Source organism: Budorcas taxicolor, chromosome 25, assembly GCF_023091745.1.
Source record: "Budorcas taxicolor isolate Tak-1 chromosome 25, Takin1.1, whole genome shotgun sequence".
Taxonomy (NCBI): domain Eukaryota; kingdom Metazoa; phylum Chordata; class Mammalia; order Artiodactyla; family Bovidae; genus Budorcas; species Budorcas taxicolor.
This window is the reverse complement of record NC_068934.1, coordinates 25,358,803-25,378,869: the sequence shown is the minus strand read 5'-3', so window position 1 is coordinate 25,378,869 and position 20,067 is coordinate 25,358,803. Positions and strand designations below refer to the sequence as shown.

Here is a 20,067-nt window from a genome sequence, read left to right as displayed (position 1 = left end):
CTCTAGTAAGTAGACATCAGGAGAACAGAAACGCAGAAGAGGTGGAGCCATCCACTGGCCAAGAATTGGGGAAAGCTTCCAAACCAAGATGGCATGGGGACTGTGCCTTCAGGGCAGCTCAGGAGCAAACTAAGGAAGAAAGAGGAAAAGAACCTTCAGTCAAAGGGCACAGTCACTACAAAGACAAAATTGTGAAGGGCTGGGTATGAGCTGGGACTGGAGAGAAGCCGCATCTGGGTGGAGCACAGGGCGGGTCCGTGTGTAAAGGCAGGAGCGCTAGGAGCCGGGCTGGAAATGAAGGAGGAAGAATCCTGTGATGTAGGGTGTCTTCTATCACAATAGGGACTTTAGATCTTATTCTACGGGCAACGGAAAACCATTAGAGGCCTTTAATCAAAAGATGAAAGGTCACATCAGGGTCACTAAGGTCAGTGGAGAGCAGAATGGGGAGTGGACAAGACGTGGAAACAGTCTGAAACAGAGATCACAGTTCAGGGGCCTGCTTGGGTCCGCAAAGGTGATCAGAGGTAGCACCCTGAGCGGGACTCCAGGAAAGGGAACCTCACGCCTCCCCAGAGGGGACCGCCACCACTTTTCACCAGCAGGTGGCGACCTGCAAGAAAGTGAGCTCACTCCTTCCAGACTTTTTACTGAGCAAGGGACAGAAATCTAGAGTTTTTTGGTGACCTCTCTCCAGTTTTAAATGTGGACGTGAATTCGAAAGCCTTGAAAGATACTGCACAGACCAGTAAGAATCATCCATGGGCTGGTTTCTATACCTGGCTGTCATTTGTAAGCTCTATGGCTGGAGGCAATATACCTGTTCACTGGCCTGGGCAGAGATGGCGAAAGCTTGGATTCTGGTCAAAGGAAGGAGAGGAACACAGAAAGCATGGAAATCCTTTAAATTCAGAGATGATGGGAATGGGGAACCGATGGCGTCAATAGGAAGGCAAAGGTGGGGGGGAGTGTAGATGGATGATGTGGGGCTTATCGGTACACCCCCCACAGTCTGTTTCAGGCAATCCGCATTCTTGGCAAACACTTTTTCATAGAGAGTGAAATCTGGTTGAATTAGCTGAGGATGCCGATGAATGAATAACATTACGCCCAGGGTTATATATCCGAATGTAATTATATTTGCCTGGCACGCCTGAATAAGCAGAGGTAATTGTGGCTAGAGCACACTGCTTGATTGTCTCGATTTGCTTGACAAATAAGGGCATGGAGAAGGTTTGGGGAAGTGCAGATTTCAGTCAAGTGTTGAAATAATGATCCGTGAGACCTTTCATCTCAGGAGACCTGAGCTCTGAATCAGACCTGGAGGGCAAACACACCTGCTTGGCACCCACTCCTGGCCAGCTGTACAGTCACCTCTCCAGAGACAGCCGTGTCAGGAGGATCTGGGGGGGGGGGGGGGGGGCGCTGGCGCACAGGGCTGCCAGTGGAATCATCTTCATGCTTGGCTTGCTGGCATCGCTGGTTACTTAGAAGTGGCTCTTTGGCACAGGTTAAATGATCCAAACCGCCGGGTACTTGCCAGCCTTTTGCTGGCTAGATCCAGCTCCCCATAGGGGACGCAGAAACGCGTTCCCCAGTGAAGGACTGCAGCCCCTCCATTTGGGTGATGAATATTTCACCTTTTATACTTCGGTGGCTCTCTCTGTTTCTGGGACATCGCTCCTCGTGCACCGATGAATTATTTAGAGTGTCTGCTGGTGTGCTCTGTTCTAAAGCTTCTCACCAAGGGAGGGGCTCACGGGGGTTGTGATTGGAGCACAGTGGTCCAGACGGAATAGTTACTGCTTGTGACAAGTATGTCTGCTCTGGTTTGTGTGTGAAGGTCCCAGACAGACACCGAAGGGAATGTTACTGCCGAGTCCAGCTCAGGGGGTGTGACCACGGAGCCCAGCCACTACACCAAGAGTGGACAGCCTGCCCTGGAGGAACTCACTGGTGAGTACGGAGCCCTGGAACTTCCCTGTCTCTGGGAGGTGAGGCCTCCCAAGCCACCGCCGCTGGAAGGGCGGAACCCAGCTGGTCGTGAACTTGCTTCACTGTTGCTTTGACTGATGAGCCAAACTGATTTTCCATCTTCCTGCTACCTCTTTTTTGCCCCTCTTCTCTCTCTCACAGTATATTCCCTCCTTCCCAGACTGTAAAAAGTCTTTAACTGTTGGTGAATTCTGCTTTAAGCCATACTCCACCCCACTCGTGTAGGGGCTCTGGGCTTGAAACACTTTACCTTGAATCTCCTTGTTCACTCTTCAGATAGAGTTGCTTTCCAAAAAGAGTTAGGACTCTAAAACGTATTGCCTTTTTTCAAATTTCCTTTCTAGAAGCACTGATTGAAAATTGTTCTGAGCATCTTCAGACAGTTGGAAAGAAGATTTCAGCATATTTCTTTTACCAAAAACAAAAGTCTAAATTTTATTTAAATGTAACCTAGACAAGGAGCGGCTTCCCTGATCATTCAGATGGTGTTAAGGAATCTGCCTGCAATGTGCGAGCCTGGGGTTTGATCCTCAGTTCGGGAAGATCCCCTGGAGAAGGGAATGGCAACCCACTCCAGTATTCTTGCTTGGAGAATTCGATGGACAGAGGAGCCTGGCGGCCTACAGTCCATAGGGTCACAAAGAGTCGGACACAACTGAGCAGCTAACATTTTCACTAGACAGGAATGATGATTAAAGGATGTCATATCATATAAAAACATAAAATCTGCAATTGTCATACAGTTCCACAAATATTTATTAGCGTTACACCATCACAGTGTTCATTTAAAGAAACAGAAGTAGCATCAGAACTGAATTCCTGCTGCAGTGCATTCTGGGCCACCGCTTCCTCTGTGCCCATCCCTGTTGCCAGCTCTGTGCCCATCCCTGTTGCCAGCTCTGTGCCCTGGGTCCCAGCAACTTCTAATCAGGGAAGTGAGTGGCAAGCCACATATTGAGCAGTGGCTGTGTTAGTCTTTGCATATTATACCACTTCCCGGGTTGGGTTAAAAACTGAATCCATGTTTAAAATCCATTCATTAGACGAAGTATCCATGACCCCACCATTTTAATAGCTACAGTACAGTGGTGGAGTTGGTATGCAGCCCATATGATTGCCTCGTCCACCTATTTGACCATTAACTCTGAGTGTTCCTTTCAGAGGATCTGAGAGGTTTAGCTCTTTCCCTCTGGCTCTGCTGGCCGGGCATGTTGAGGAGACAGAGAAGTTTCCAGCCATTTGTAAGTGATCCATCTTGCAGTGGTTTGGGGCCCCACATTTGGGATTGATTTTACGTTTCCTTCTCTCTCAGGTTTTAGCTCCCTTGCATGTGAGAACCTGGATGGTGCAGGAAAAGGGTCAGCTCTCAGGAGAAGGGTATGGAGGTTAATGACTACTCAGGTCTCCATACACATTCCAGATCGTGTTCATATGTGCACACATCAAAAGAGCCAGGCCAGTGATTCAGCAGCTGGCATGGGTCAGACGTGTGTCTTGTGGAGGAGTATGGATTCATGTCAGACCCAGGGGCTCAGTGAAATTTACATCTAAGAAGTGAAGGCGGCAGCCGGAGAACATTCCACATAACACTTAAATTTCAGAGGGACAGATGGCAGCCTGTGATCTTTTCAGTCCTTTTTCTTTTTCACCCCATGTCTCCTGTGCATCAGGACAGCAACCAAGTGAGAGCTCAGAAAGCCTGAGATGCTGTCTTTGGGTTTGGGGACCAGAACTGTTGCAGCCAGTCATGGCTAATCAAACACTCTTTGGTGTGAAGTCAAAGGGTTTTAGTTGCTAAGGACACTTTGTGAATCAGGAGGCCGTGTCTTTACATTTAAGCAGTGAAGTTCACACGTGTGGCTGTGTCGTGTGTGTGAATAGTTTTGTGGAGACACTACACAGTAGGACGTGTGTATGAGGTTGAATTCAGCTTATTTACAGCCGGTCCCTTGAAATGACCACAAATGTGTGTGTCTAGGAATTGCCATTTATGAGACTCTTTGATCTATTGCTTAGTTCTTTCCCCGTACTTATGCAAGTAGGTGGATTGTCCCATGGTGCTCTGCCATTCACACAGAGTTACAGGTGAGATAGGCATCTCGGGTCGTAGCGTTAGGAGGAACCACATCCATTTATTATCCAGTCCACAAAGCCCTTCTGTCATTCACTGATGAGCTGTCTTTCAGCCTCTGCTGGAATACTTCTTGTGATGGAAAAGCTATTCCTTCACGAGACAGCCCTTCCATACCTAGTTGGCTTTGCCTGGTAATGGAGTCTTATCCTTCCATTTCTAAATCACTGGGCATAATCCAGCCTCCTGAAGCTCATGGACAGTTTCCATTCTTTTCCTGCAGCAGCGTGTCCCCTAGCCTCCCTCTTCCAAGTAAAAACTCCCAGTCCCATCCGTGTTCCTCATGTTAACACCCTTCCATCCTCACGTCTGCTCTGTGTGATCAGAATGTGCTGTTCTCTCCATCGTAGCGCCTGGCTTGCGGGGGGACTGCCCTGGGCAGGTGAGGAGAGTCACGGGTAGACATGGAATGGTTCATAGTAGATGGGTTTCAAGGGCCCAGTCGTTTGCCCTGGGGCACGCCGTGTGTTTATTTTGTTCAGACAATGAGTTGGGATGGAGATCTTACACTGAGCCCATCTTCCAGCATGCAGAATGGGCAGTTTAGAACATCAACACCTGAGCGAGGCAGGTGGACTACTAGTCTGTGCTTCTACGTTGCCCTTGGAATCTTTGAGGGGAGCATATATTTCCCAGTGGGACTCCTCGGGGGAAACAGCACATTCAGATTCAATGAGCCCTACATTTAAGTGGTGAAACTCATGTGTGTGGCTGTATCATGTGTGTGGCTGTACGGTGAATAATTTTATGGAGACACTACATAGTAGCTTGTAAGTATGAGGCTGAATCCAGCTTATCTACAGCCAGTATTTGGGGATGGACGTTTATGGGACTATTTGATCAATTGCTTAGGGATATCACGTGTCATCTCATCTGATCCTTCTAACCTAAGGGAAGGGCTTTTATCCCCATTTTACAGATGACATTCAGAGAGGATAAGTGATTTGTCCAAGGTCAAGTGGCTAATAAGTGGCAATGCCGCTGTGCAAACCTTCATCTGTTGGAGTGCAAAATCTATCCTTTCTCTTTCACCCTACACTGACCAAACATTTTTGGGGCAATAAATATTTCTTGAACATATCTAGATTTGTGTGGGGGTTACCAAGAACAAAGGTGAGTTACCACTCTGTGTCAAAGACCTTTGACTTAGGAGACTTAACACAGGCAAATGTGTCGTTAAGACGTCATTAGAGACGTGGACATGTACAGACCTAACTCGGAGACATTGCCAGTTTGGTTCCAGACCACTGCAATGAAGTAAAGATTGCAAGAAGGCAAGTCACGCAGATTTTTCTGGTTTTCCAGTGCACTTCTCTGGTGGAGCAGAGGGTTAAGAACCCACCTGCCAATGCAGGAGATGTAGGTTCAATACCAGGCATGATGCCCCGGAGAAGGAAATGGCTACCCACTCTAGTGTTCTTGCCTGGGAAATCCCATGGACAGAAGTGCCTGGCTGGCCACAGTCCACAGGGTCGCAAAAGGGTCAGACACAATTGAGTGACTAAACAGCAGTTCATGAAAAGCTGTTTCCCTTGTATTGTAGTCTATTAAGTGTGCAGTAACATGAGGTCTAAAAAAACAACGTACTATTTTGAACAACGTACTTAATTGAGAAATACTTCATTGCTAAAAAAATGCCAACCATTGTTTGAACCTTCAATGAGTCATAGTCTTTTTGCTGGTGGAGGGTTGGAAATATTGGCAGAATCACCAAAGCATGACACACAGACACAGTGAGCGAGTGCCGTTGGAAAAACAGCGCCGACAGACGCGGTCGAAGCAGGGTTGCCACAAACCTTCAATCTGTAAAGATCACAAATATCAGCAAAGCACAACAGAACAAGGTGTGCCTGTAAATATAGTTATTATACTGTTGTGCATGATTAAGTTAATTAATGGAAGTAATTTGAAAACTGGTGCCTAGACCTAGCTTCATAATAAATATTCCCTGAAGGGCCTGGAGCCATCCAAAAGATCAGTACCTTTTTTTGGCAGCCTTTACACAGATAAAATGTGGCCAAACTGGCAGTGAAAGATAATTAATTGATGGCCCTGTGGATAGATGCAATTACATTCCTCCAAAGCCATTAGGGGAACGTAAAGTAGACATTCATCACTGCTTTCATTTAAAAACATGGACGTCCGTATGTACTTGAAAGAACTGGGTGGGAAATGCAGGTCTGACTACTTTTCAGATAAGGGAAAAATGCCTTTCAAATTTCTCTTGGTTAGGAGTGGGGAGAAAATTGAAAACACTGACGTTTTCAAGGCCAGAGAGTTTGCTATAGCAAGTTTCTTCCATAGAATCAATCATTGAATCTAGCCTCCAGGCATCACTGTGTTGAGAATAACCTAAGAAGTGGTCATCTGTCTCAGAAGGAGAGTTAATTCCATGCCTTTTCTTAGCTGCCTGTTGCCCTGTTACTGACACTTGCTGGCGTCTGTGGTAAATCCCACTTGCTGTTGCCCATGTGTACCGTATTCTGTATGGAGCTTAATTTAGAAATATTGCTTAGTACTTGAAGTAGTCATCAGCTTTAAAAGACCCTTGATGGTGGTCTTCTCAGCTCTCCTGAAATTACTCTGAGGGAAAGATGTGTGATTCCTCTCATCACTATTGTAGTTATTCAGCTTTTCTTCTCCCCCCATAAGCCCAAACAAGACAGAATGGCCAGACACCCCCAGGCCGAGGCTTCTCTGAGAGGGGGTGTGGCTTCCTAGCTTGTATGTGGCCTCTTTCTCCTGGGATGTTTGTGCCAGCCTCGCCTCTCCAGACCAGTGGAGAGGTGGGAATTGTTGGGAACATTTAGTGGGAAATGTTGCCCAGGAATGAAAGTCCCTTGTCCCCCAGAGAGAAGCCTGGCTCTTCTCGAACGTTCCCCACTCGGCAGCACCAGCTGGCGTGATCGGGTGCTTTTGGTGGGCGCTGCACTTCGGGCTCTTCATTTAGTCCTGCGACAGTCCGTTGAGACCAGCCCTGTCACTGTCTTCGATTAGGACCGTGGCATCTGAAGGGCAGAGAGGGTCAGCACCTTCCTGGTGACCACTCAGCCAGGGAGGAGAGGAGCCAGAATTCGAGATGACATAACAAATCGGGCCAAGAAGGCAAACCTCTCTCTGTAGAAATATTAATGATCAATAGGTGCAGATCTTTTAGCCACTACAGATGAGCTGTCTATAATGTTGCATCAGGGCTTCCTCGGCAGCTCAGTGCTAAAGAATCTGCCTGCCAATGCAAGAGACACGGGTTTGATCCCTTCCCAGAGGAAGATCCCACATGCCTTGGAGCAACGAAGCCCAGGAACCACAGCTACTGAAGCCTGTGTGCCATGATAAGAGAAGGCACAGCAGTGAGAAGCCTGCAGAGCACGAGAGAGTGGCCCCTGCTCACCACAACTAGAGAAAGCCTGAGCCACAGCGAAAACCCAGCACAGCCAAAAATACGTAAATAAGTAAAGTAGTGTTGGGTCAGTAGATAGCAGCACCTATCTATGGAGGAGAAAGCAAAAGGCCTTTCCCACTTCTGTATGGTTGGAAAATAATTCCTGGGCAGGGCTCAGACCTAACGTGTGTGTGTCTTTATGGGAGACAGTGTGGAAATGTGTTTACTGTCTCAGACTCTGTCTTTGTCTCACAAGCTAGACCTCACCTATTGCTGGAGGTACCTGCAGGGAGAAGACAGACTTCTCTATTTAGGTTTAGTGCCTTCCTTTGGGTATTCCTCCATCCTTCCATTCATTCACTCTCAAATCCTTCTTGCGGATGTGTGATGAGCCATGTCCCAAGCAAGCAGCATGCTTATGGTCTTGGACACGACTGCTGTTCCCATGAATCTCCCCGTCTACCTGAGAACTTAAACAGTCTTCACCTTTGTCTCTCCAGGGGAGGACCCCGAGGCTCGGCGACTGCGGACGGTGAAGAATATTGCTGATCTGCGGCAGAATTTGGAGGAGACCATGTCCAGTTTACGGGGAACTCAGGTTACACACAGGTACCTAGAGCGTGAATCACTTCCCTGAATCGGCTGGTAACGTGATTATCACATGGCTGCTTCTGCCATGGTGTGTTCCCGCCCTACCCACAAACGTGATTTAGTTAATAATGGAATAAATAACCTGGATTGCCAATGTGCTGAAATTCACTGAGCACTCCAGATGGCGTGCAGAAGTGTCAGGAGCAAAAATCCGTAGAGACAAATTCCTTCCCAAAGCAGAAGGTTGCTCAGTCCATTCCACAGAGGATGTGGCAGACCAGCTGCACTGAAATTTCCCTTTGCTTGCATTTTCCAAAATGATATTGGGCTGTTAAAATGAGCAGGTGAACTGTACTTGACCTGTGTGATAAAATGACTAACTCGCATTCCTGCCCTCTCTTCTGATCCCCAGCACTCTGTAACGTTGTTAGTCATGCACGTGTATAAAACACGTACGGAAATATTTATAAAAACGGAGGATCATGTTTAAACCACGGTTTCATTGGATGAACTCTAGGATTACATTGGAAACATTTATCAGCTTCTTTTCATGGTTGAGCGAGAAGGTGAAGAGGATGCAGCCCTGGGCATCCTTCATGATTTGGGCAGAACGAGGTTTTATGGTTTGTGTTTGGCCTTGATGATCTAGGTAAAGGCCTAGTTACCCCTGTGAGCTCCCAGGTCAGGGAGGTCTCCTTTGCTTCTCCAGTTTCAGTCTTTTTGATAAATGAACACAGCAGGAGATTGCTGGGCTCCCCCTCTGCCTGCAGCTTTGGCAGAACAGGGTTAAGCACCGTGGGTTCTTAAAGAAGACCAGGGCCTAAAGCTTGCGAGCATGTGAAGTCGCTTCTGTCTTGTCCGACTCTTTGCTGCCCCAGGGACTGTAGCCCACCAGGCTCCGCTGTCCATGGAATTCTCTAGGAAAGAATACTGCAGTGGGTTGCCATGCCCTCCTCCAGGGGGTCTTCCTAACCAGGGATCGAACCCACATCTCTTATGTCTCCTGAAATAGCAGGCAGGTTCTTTACCACTACTGCCAGCTGGAGAGCCCACCTAAATCTTAGGGGTTCCCAGGATGAGATGAGTCAGGCAGGCTGCTTCCCGGATCGGAGGGAAACAAAAGCAGCCGAGGCACCTAATCGGTTCCTTTCAGAGGCAAGTACCCTGGGTGGGAGGGTGCTGGCCTGGAGCCTGGTGCTGGACTGCCCCTTTGTGATGAGATAAGTTACCTCCCTCCTTCCACCATCACTGAAACTGACTTAAAGTCGGTTCCAGCAGTTTGGTGGATCTCTTGGCTCAGGCTAAGATAGTGATCATGAGAGGAGGGAAAGCGTCCATGCTTTCTCCTGCAGGAAAGACTCTCACTCTGTCTGCTTAGTTAACACATTATTGACTAGGGGAGTTTTGCAGAAACTAGCAAAATCACTGTGGCCAGTGATTTGTTACATCAGTGAATATCGAAACACTCCCATCAATAACATTCGAGTAACAAAAGGCGTATTAATACCTCTCTGGTCAATAAGTTGTTAAGAGACCTCTGTGTTTCTCATCTTGATGGTATGGCAAGACCCGGGACGAGCTCAGTCTCCTGGCAGATTCAGACCTAGCTAGTTTCACCAGCCCAGGCATTCATCTTTCATTTCTGATCTTTTGCCCCCAAAGTTTAATTGTCATTTTGGACAAAAGAGGAGAGAAGCAAATGTGTGGGGAAAATGCATGTTACAGAGTGAGAAAATCAGGGCCCTCCCCACCTGCTTAGTCTGGAGAGAGCTGAGGATGTGAAATGTCTTAGGACCCCCGGGGAGGATGGGCACCTCCCGCTTTTAGGAAGGAAGAGATGAAAGGCAGCATCCAAGGACAAGCAGGCAGGCGCTATATCCCATCGTTTTCAGTCCAGCATTGTCTACTGCCCTTCCTGGGTTACAAAAGAGACTAGTTAAGATCATTTCTTTCAAGTAACTGGGGGACTGCCCTGGTGGTCCAGCAGCTAAGACTCCATGCTGCCAATGCAGGGGGCTCAGGTTCGATCCCTGGTCAGGAAACTCGATTCCACATGGCGCAACTGAAGATCCCTCGTGCTGCAGCTGAGACTCGGCACCGGCAAATAAGTGAATAAAAGTAGATGTTTAAAGATGAAGCAACTGGTGGTGGGTATCTTGCACCATGTTTTGGGGGAAGAGCCCCCACTGGGCTTTCCGCAGTGTCACTCAGGCACGCAACTTCATCTTTTCATTTCTAACAGCAGAACTAACACTGGGTGGCACGTTGGTACCTTATTTTTTGATCCTGTTTTGTATATGGGAAGTATTTTATAGTTCTAGAAAAGAAAGAGGATGTAAACGCAAAGGCCGCTGGGCACATCGGGGTCTCACGCAAGGCCGGTTTTATGTCTCTAGCACGTTGGAAACCACGTTTGGCACCAACGTCACCACGGAGATCAGCGGGCGCAGTATCCTCAGCTTGACGGGCAGGCCCGCTCCCCTGGCCTGGAGGCTCGGCCAGTCCAGCCCCCGGCTGCAGGCGGGAGACGCCCCCTCGATGGGCAATGGCTACCCTCCCCGGGCCAACGCCAGCCGCTTCATCAACACCGAGTCGGGCCGCTACGTGTACTCTGCCCCCCTGCGGAGGCAGCTGGCCTCCAGGGGCAGCAGCGTCTGCCACGTGGACGTCTCGGACAAGGCGGGAGATGAGATGGACCTGGAGGCCGTCAGCATGGATGCGCCTGGCTACATGAGCGACGGGGACGTGCTGAGCAAGAACATGCGGGCGGACGACATCACCAGCGGGTGAGTACCTGGGCCGCTGCTCTTCTCGTGGAGCGGTGGCCTGGCACCTGCCTTCTCTTCTGCGGGACTCCTGATGTTCTCTGGAGTGAGCTGTTTGTCACTCAGTCGTGTCTGACTCTTTGTGACCCCATGGACTGTAGCCCGCCGGGCTCCTCTGTCTATGGAGTTCTCCAGGCAAGAGTACTGGAGTGGGTTGCCATTTCCTTCGCCAGTGGATCTTTCTGAAGCAGGAATCGAACCCGGGTCTCCTGCACTGCAGGCAGATTCTTTACCGTCTGAGCCACCAGGGAAGCCCAGCGTTCTCTGGGGGAGAGCAAACTGCCTTCCTCATGTTCTGTCCATGCGGAAGGCTGTGTGCTGTGGAGGGGAGCCTTCTGGGCCGAGAGGCACACGACCTGGGCTGCAGTCCAGGCCTGGCGGTAACTCGCTGGGCAGTCCCAGCCAGGCTCCACCGGCAGCCAGAGTGACACTCGACGGCAAACCCCACGGGTAGAATCCAGACCCCTGAGCCTGGTGGATCTGGCCCTCCCCTGCCTCTGAGGGCTGGTTGTTCTCCATTCTCCTTGCTTCTGCTGCTGCAGCTGGTTTTCATGTTCCTGTCTCATCGAGCTTCCCTGCCTCAGGGCCTTTGCACTGTTTCTCTGCCTCGGTCCTTTTGCCCAGATCTCTGTACTGGTTCCTTCTGGCTGCTCTGCCGGCATCTCTTTGAAGTGTCCTCCTTGACCCTTCAACTTCAAGTCCTATATGTGACCTGTCCCAGGCCTGTTCTCCTTCACTGTGTTTATACTCATTTGGAAGCTTATCAGTGTTGAAATTACCCTGGGTGTGTGTTTCACTCACTCGTGTCTGGTTCTTTGCAACCCCGTGGGGTGTAGCCCGCCAGGCTCCTTCATCCGTGTGATTATTCTGAGAATGGGTTGGTATTTTATTGTCTCTCCGCCTGCTCCTGCTTACAGCGGTAAGTGCCATGGTGCAGCAGGGCAATCGGCTTGCCCACCACTGAATCCCCAGTGCCTCGTACATGTAGGATGTATAAACCTTGCTGAACTGGTGAGCACGTGGCGGCATGGATGAAGGAGCAAGCCCAGCCTCCCTGTAACATGCGAAGATAAGGGGAGTGATGAGATGATGTCTGAGCTGGGCCGTGACCCTGTGTGGCCCGAGGCTTGGCTTCCTGCGTTTGACCCACTTGCAGATCCCTGGGGAAGCTGAACAAGTATCCGTTTACCCCACTTGCCCATGATCCCTTCATCTGTTAACCTGGCTTGCCCAGAAGTCCTTCAAGATCTTTCCCTCCTCTAACATTCTAACAGGTAAAATTACAGATGATAAAAATCAGGCCTGAGGATCATGCCGTTCATTTTCCTGAACGTAGTGATCAAGAACCCCGTGGGTGGGTCAGTGTTTTCTTAATAATAGCTCATTCTCCCACTGTGTGCCAAGCATTGTGCTAGGCGCTTTATATATATTATCTTCTTCCCTCACAGCAGTCCTTTGAAGTAGGCAATATCATACATCCCCATCTTATGGGGGAGTAAACTGAGGCTCAAAGGTTAAATCACTTGCCCAAGTTGAGTAGTTAAGAGGCAGGGCTCAGGGCTAGTGCTCCTGAACGCAGCTCCTTAACCAGGGTACCGGCCCATCTTCTCCAGGATTTCATTGCTGTGTTGAAATAGCACAGCTACTTGAGTTTCTTTCAGAATTGATTTGCTTAGTTCTACCTGTCTGTCCAGAAATGTTCTTTTATTTTAAAGCTTAGAGATAGGGGTACTTTGGCTTTCTGCCTGTTATTTTTAGAACCATCCCACGGTGAAATCTTGGAAGACAGGCGCCACCAAACTCTTAGAGTGCAACAGCTTCCTGCTCCCCTCATAGCTGGGAAAGTTAATGGTAGATCAAATGATTCCGTTAACTTAGAGCATCATTTTGTGTCTCTAGTTTAACGTGAACATGAAAACAGTGCGTGTGTGCATGCATGCTAAGTCACTTCAGTCGTGTGCAGCTTCGATCCTGTGGACTGCAGCCCGCCAGGCTCCTCTGTCCACGGGATTTTTCAGACAAGAATACTAGAGTGTGTTAGCATGCCCTCCTCCAGCGGGATCTTCCCAACCCAGGGCTTGACCCGTGTTTCTCTTGTCTCATGCTTTGGCAGGCGAGTTCTTTGCCACTATAGCGTCACCTAGGAGGCCCATGAAAACAGTAATGTGTGTGTATTACTAACATTGCATATAGTTTAATCTTTTAAATTATTTTAATAATTTACAATTAAATTTTTATTAAAATTAAAAAGTTAAAATAATTTATAATTAAATTTTGTTAATAATTATTTTATTATTATTATTTCAAAGACGCTTACTCCTTGGAAGGAAAGTTATGACCAACCTAGATAGCATATTAAAAAGCAGAGACATTACTTTGCCAACAAAGGTCCGTCTAGTCAAGGCTGTGGTTTTTCCAGTGGTCATGTATGGATGTGAGAGTTGGACTGTGAAGAAGGCTGAGTGCCAAAGAATTGATGCTTTTGTACTGTGGTGTTGGAGAAGACTCTTGAGAGTCCCTTGGACTGCAAGGAGATCCAACCAGTCCATTCTGAAGGAGATCAGCCCTGGGATTTCTTTGGAGGGAATGATGCTAAAGCTGAAGCTCCAGTACTTTGGCCACCTCATGCGAAGAGTTGACTCATTGGAAAAGATTCTGATGCTGGGAGGGATTGGGGGCAGGAGGAGAAGGGGGCGACAGAGGATGAGATGGCTGGATGGCATCACGGACTCGATGGATGTGAGTCTGAGTGAACTCCGGGAGATGGTGATGGACAGGGAGGCCTGGTGTGCTGTGATTCATGGGGTCGCAAAGAGTCGGACACGACTGAGCGACTGAACTGAACTGAACTGAGAAGACCGTTGGTATTCAGCATGGTGTCAAGGTTATCTTTATCACTTCCCACTGTGATATACAACCAAACATTTTGGGATCATTTTGAGATTTTCTTATTTAGTAAGAAGCATTTATTCTCTTGTCAGGTCAGTCTTTTAATAAGTGAAGGTGTGTTTATTTTCATGTACTACCAACAGTTTCCACAAGGTGGCGACATTGAAACACCCTAAACTGAACCTTAGTGATGTTACAGTGAGACATTCCCAGTCTCTTTAGCTATTCAAACCAGAGCCGTTATCCCTGTAAAAAGCACAAATGTTTACATTTCACTTCCTGCTTTGGGAAGCTTACATTTTTAGCAAGTGAGATAGCACTTAGAGCAAGTGTAGATAAAAGTGTGGAAATGTAAGCAAACCACCCAGTTATTGAAATTGGAGTACGCTGGTCTGTTTCCAACTCCCTCCCTCTCCCCACCGCCCCCCCAGCCACCCGCCCCAGTTACTATTAATGTAGAAACTTACCTGCCCAGTGAAGAGAGGCAGCACAGATGGCATCTCACACTCCTCCTAGTTGTGACATTCTAGAGCACTAGTTAAGCATGACTCCACTCTGTGGAAGTGCGTGTGAGTTTCTGCTTTGAGGTTCAGTTACCCGCTCGCCTTTATATGCGGAGCTCAGGGCACACCATATAATGTCCTTTGTTCTTAGTTCTTTTTCCTTTTATACACATGACGAGGCTGTAGATACTGAAGGACTGGTCCTTTAGTCTGTGCTTCAGAATCTGCCCAATCAGCCATATTGCTGAGGCAGTTGGTGTAGTGGAAAGAAAACAGACAAATATCAGATAAGATTGAATCCCGCTCTACCACTGCTGAATTCTGTGACATTTAAGCATGTTATTTAGCTTCCCGAAGCCTTGAAGCACTACAGTGAATTTGGTTTTTAACCTTCTGCAGTTAGATTTCTCTTTGAGGTTTTATCTAATTAATGGCAAACATCTGATGAAGACGCACAGTTTCAGACAGTGTTCAGATGTCTTATCAGCCTCAAAGATCCCACTATTCACTTGGGAACAGTGAAATGGTTACAGTTTTCATCCAGATGTTTGTTTGACTTAGTGAAAGCAGTCTTGATGTATGAGTATTATGTAAATCAGTGTGGAGGCTCTTTGAGGAAAGTTCTTGTAAAAGTTTACAGCAAGTGTATTTAGTAACACTGATGTGGAAGTAAATTCTAGTTTTGGAAAACCCATGGCCTTTGTTCTTAGAATGACGCTGGACCTCAGCTTGTTCGAATAGCTGTATTTTGATGCCTCCAGCTCCTTGTCGCTCCTGGATATGAACGCGTGTGCAGCTGTGTACCATTAGGGCTCCCCTACGACGTTACTTGATTTCCGTGGAGTTTACTAAGGAGCTAATGGCACACGCCTTTGGTCTCTCTGTGTGTGTACTTACTAAACCCTTCTATCGCACTTAGCATGTGCCAGGCATGTCTAAGCACTTTACAAGAAATCGCCTGACCTCACCACTTCATTTTATTAGACTGATAAATTGGAATTCAGCTGTGGTTAGTGGAAAAGGAATTAAAAGTAACAGACGTAGATGTCTCTTACTAAGATTTGATCTGTGAAGTCAATCCATCTACTCATCTTCTGAAACTTCAGAGTGCCATATGGTATAGAGTGAAATTAAAGGGACAGACTTAGAGTCCATATGTTTGGAAAGATTTTTTTTTTTTCTTTTCAAAGGAGTCATTGAGTTGTAATAATGTTCCATACTATGAATATACCTCCTTTCCTGGAAAAAAGAAAAGACCATTTAAATGCAACATCAGAAATTTCTCTAAGAGCCTTTGATGGCTTCCCATTGCCTGTGGGAACAAATGTCAACTTCTTAACAGGGAGGCTGCTTATGGGCTTTCCCTCAGCCGCCCTCCCAGCCTCCACCCTGACCATGTCGGTCCTCACGTGCCCTGTACTCCCCAGTGTCCCTGGCTTGTGCCATTTGTTTCCCGAGGTCGTTTCTTGCATTTGCAAAGCTTTGTGCCATAGGACCTGTCTCTGTGTCCCTGGAATTTCTTTCCCCTCAAGCTTATCTGACTTTTCAAAACAGAACAACCTCCTCTGTGGTGCTCCTAGACTCCCTCAGGCAGAGTGAGCTCTGTCTCATTTCTTGGTCCACACCCAACCTTGTGTGTGAACCTTTTGCTTTGCATTGGAAGTGTTTGAGGGGGACTGTGTTGAGGAAAGAGTATCGTCTTGAGAGGCAGGAAGATTTGAGATTTAATCTTGCCTCTGCCAAATGAGGGCTTCCCTCATAGTTCAATTGGTAAAGAATCTGCCTGCAATGCAGGAGACCCTAGTTTGATCCCTGGGTCAGAAAGTCGCTCTGGAGAAGGGGAAGGCTGCCCACTCCAGTGTCCTGGCCTGGAGAGTTGTGTGGACCGTAGAGGCCACGGGGTCGCAGAGAGTCGGGCACGACTGCGCGACTTTTACTTCTGCCAGATGAACTAAGAACGAGTTTTCATTTGAGAATTAGACACAGACCTTGAGGATCGCCTGGGAGAGTCCAGGCTACTCGAGAACCATCACGCACAACATATGCGTTGTGTGTCTGTCCTCCGCCAAACATGGGGCTTCCAGAAGGCAGGCAGCACCCATTCTTTGTCTCAGATTCTAGCACAAGTAGGAATTTCATAAATATTTTGTGAATGGTCTGTCCTTCATGCCTACCCTCACAGGCCTCTGGGCTTATATAACTTGCCACCACCAACTGTGTTAGGCAGTATTTACAGAACACGTAACAGAAAATCAGTTTAGCCTCTGGTATTTCTTTTGAGTGCAATGCATAGCTCCATCTAGTGGCGCATACAGGGTGTGATGCGGTGGTTTGGTTGCTGCTAACTTAGAGTCATTTTATTGGTTTACGACTCAGAGCTGGTGTTGTTCAACACTGAGAGAGTGGGGAGTGTAGTGGTTGGCTCATCTTTGGATGTGGCCTGGCCAGGAGTCTAGTGCAGGAGAGGACACGGGGCTGTGAGCAGGCAGGTCTTCAGAGTCGGCTTTTTGATGATGGCAGTCTTCCGTGCTGGGTGTCAGGGGTTACCCCATCAACGGATGCCGCACATGCCTGCTGGGAGACTTCACCCCTCAGCAGCTGAGGAACCCGTCCTCACTGAATTACTTACATCCGCATAGAAATGTCGTGGCATGTCTTCGCTCCAGCTGCGATGGCAGAATACCTCGGGCTGAGCGACTTCAATAACAGACACCTACTTCTCACAGTTCTGGAGGCTGGAAGTTCATGATCAAGGTACCAGCGTGGTCACGTTCTGGTGAGCACCCCTTGCTGGCTTGCTATGTTCCTCCCAAAGCAGAGAGAAGCAGGTCTGGAGTGTCTTCCTCTTCTTCTAAGGGCCTTAATCCCATGTGGGGGTCCCCACCCTCGCGACCTCTTCAAACCCATTTACCTTCCAGAGGCCCCACCTCCTAATACCATCACACTGGTGACTAGGGCTTCACCACATGATTTTTCAGGGCTGGGGGAAACACAGACGTTTCACCACAACGGGGTGTTTATGCTTCTGTGGATCCTTCTCATGCACACCACCCTGTGTTGCCTTTCCCATCGTCACTTGCCAGGTCACCTCCTCCAGGAAGCCTTCCCCGATTCTATCCAAGCAGAGCCAGTGGTTCTTTCTTCTGGGCTCTGATAGTCTTCGACATACCTGTAATAGTACTGACAGCGTCACACCAGAATTATTACAAATATATCATGTGTGTATAAAATCAAACCAGGCATCCATACAAAACATCTTTTCAGATTGTTTCGGCACATTGATTATGAGACACGGACAGAGCCCATGCCTGTTACCAGCTCTTAGAGGTTGAAGTCCAGTCTGTCCTGGGGGCTCTCTTGTCTGCACTGGCTAGCACGGTGCCTGTTCCATAGTAAGTGACCAATCGACACTCACTGACTAAAGGCTACAGGGACCTTCAGCGAAACAAGAGTGGTCACAGGCCTCTGAGAGAAGATGTGCCTCAGGTTGAGGCCCCTTGAACTTGATGCCCTGGCCACGTGGTCTTCCTTTCCGTGGCTCTATCTGTTCCAAACCTGTGCCTCCTTCAATCCCAGCCAGCTGGACATCGACAGTGCAAGGGAAAGAAAGTGCCAAGGCCATACTCCGTGGGGATGGGAGTGGAGGTGCCCTGTTCCTCTCTTCCTTCCTTCAGAGACCATCATGGGACAAATGACGGAAGTGTTTCTCGTCAAGTCAGCATACGATACAGCTGGGCTCTTCTCTGCTAAATGTTTCTCTTGGTCTTTGCAGGCCAGAACTGAAGGCACCTTGACAGGCTGTTGTTCCTGGCAAACTGATAGGAAAGGATGCCAAAACACTCCTTTTGGCCAAAATGCACGCAGCCAAGATAAACAGTTTTAGGTGAGGCTGTCCTGATAGGGGCACGATAGGGTCCGGCCGGATGCGGCAGGTGCCTCTGAGGCTCGAAAAGGTGGGCTTGTGCTTCTCCAGGTTGATCCCTCTGAAGTGGTCTTGGTTTTGGGGTTCCTGGAAGGCTTGGAAGTTCCAAGTCTCCCGTCGGACACTGGTCAAGTCTCAGTGGTATTCGGGAGGCTGAACTACCATGGAAGGGTGGAGACTGCTCTCTAGACAGATCTGTAGGGCCTTGGGCAAACCACTTGTCCCTAATGCCCTGCATTCCTTTTATAAACACTCACACATCAAAAATCCAGGGACCTCCCTGGAGGGCCAGTGGTTAGGACTCTTTACTTTCAGTGGGAAGGGCACAGGTTCAATCCCTGGTTAGGGAACTGAGATTTTGCAAGTCATGTGATATCAAAAAAAAAAACAAAAAAACAAAAACGATGGTGCTCCAGCATGAATCCATGGGCCTGGGGTAGCCCATTGTGTTAGTGGTGGAACTGGGCCAGGTCCCAGTCTTTCAGCCTCTCTGTTCCTCCCTACTTCCCTTGGTGTTTCCTCACTTCCCTTGGTGATTTGTACAAGTCTTAGCAGTGTATGAATTCACAGAGACCAGGAATGCTTGGCCCCTTCTGATATTTTCCTTGGTGTTAAAATTCATAGGCAAACCCTGTGACCCGTTTCCCCGGGCAGAGTGAGCCAGCGCGGGGGGGTCGTGCAGCGGGCAGGATTCATTTCCCGAAGTGTCGCTGAGCACATGCCAGCTCTCCTCACCTGGCTGTGACATCATCTGACCCGGGCAGCGCTGCGGACTGGTGGCTCTGGCTACCAAGATGAGTTGTCTGTCCCCAGTGGCTGGGGCGGCATCGCTTTTGAGCACGTCGTCTTCCCCACACCGCAGGCTTGCTTGATTTACTGAGTGTGGACAATCACTCAGCCCTTGTAGGCAGCTGAGCAGGCCGTTTAATCAGAGGAGAAAGAACAGTTGAGCTTAGGACATGGTGAAAGTAGAGAAATTCTCCAGCTTCCCAAGCCTGCTCACGCCACTGTTGGTGTCAGTGACGATAGATTTAGCAGGCAGAGAACAGAATGCAAAAAAGGTTTCCTGGAGAACAGCCCCGTGGAGAAATGAAGTGTGGTCCAACTTTGACATGGGCAGCTCAGACCGTTACTCATAAGAGCAAATGTTGGCCTAGTAATTTATGGGGAAGAGAGAGGGGGAAAAGGGGGGGAGAGGGGTGCCTTGTCTTCTCAGGAACTGGGTCCCGACTGCTTGGGAAATTCCTAGTTTGCTTTGAGATTTGATCCCTTCCCACTCCCACCCCCGACCACAGAATCCTGCGGGGAAGGAAGGGGAGAAGTGAACGAAAGTGGGTGCTCTGGGGAGAAGAAAACCCTCTGGAGGGGCCGCCCGCCGCCTGCTCGCCCATCCTCAGCGACATCCTCCCATGCATGGGCTCCCCTGGGCCTGGAAACCCTTCCTGGGCCTGCCTTCTGGGGAGGCTCCAGGCAAAAGGCAGTAAAATGCCATTTAAAAAGTGTTTATGGAGTTTGTTGTGTACTGGAGACCGTGCCGAAGACAGGAAGGCTGAGGGAAACGAATGAGACGCAGAGCATCCCCGAGGATGCTCACAGAACAGGCAGGTGACAGGTCAGTGTCAGGGCGGGGAGCTCCGGAGAAGGAAAGAAGCGCCTTCCAAGAGGACAGTGAGCGGAGACGAGTGTGTGCTGTGAGCTAGGGGCCACGGCGCGAAGGCCAGCCTGGCTGCTCTGCTCTGGGCTTGGTGCCCCGGAGCACACTCCCGGGCCCGTCTCAGAGCTCTTGTGTGGCTTCAGTGAGTTCATGCCCGTGAACTTGGCCCAGAGTC

The 20,067-nt window shown here is 48.8% G+C and overlaps 1 protein-coding gene across 1 annotated transcript in view; it reads left to right on the top strand.

The window, feature by feature from the left end:
- Positions 1–20,067, top strand: part of NAV2 (neuron navigator 2) — a 424,695-nt gene that overhangs the window by 248,824 nt on the left and 155,804 nt on the right. Inside the window, exons 9-11 of the mRNA XM_052662508.1 lie at positions 1,844–1,956; positions 8,009–8,117; positions 10,496–10,885. Of these exons, the coding sequence (XP_052518468.1) occupies positions 1,844–1,956; positions 8,009–8,117; positions 10,496–10,885 (612 nt within the window). The remainder of the gene's footprint in view (positions 1–1,843; positions 1,957–8,008; positions 8,118–10,495; positions 10,886–20,067) is intronic.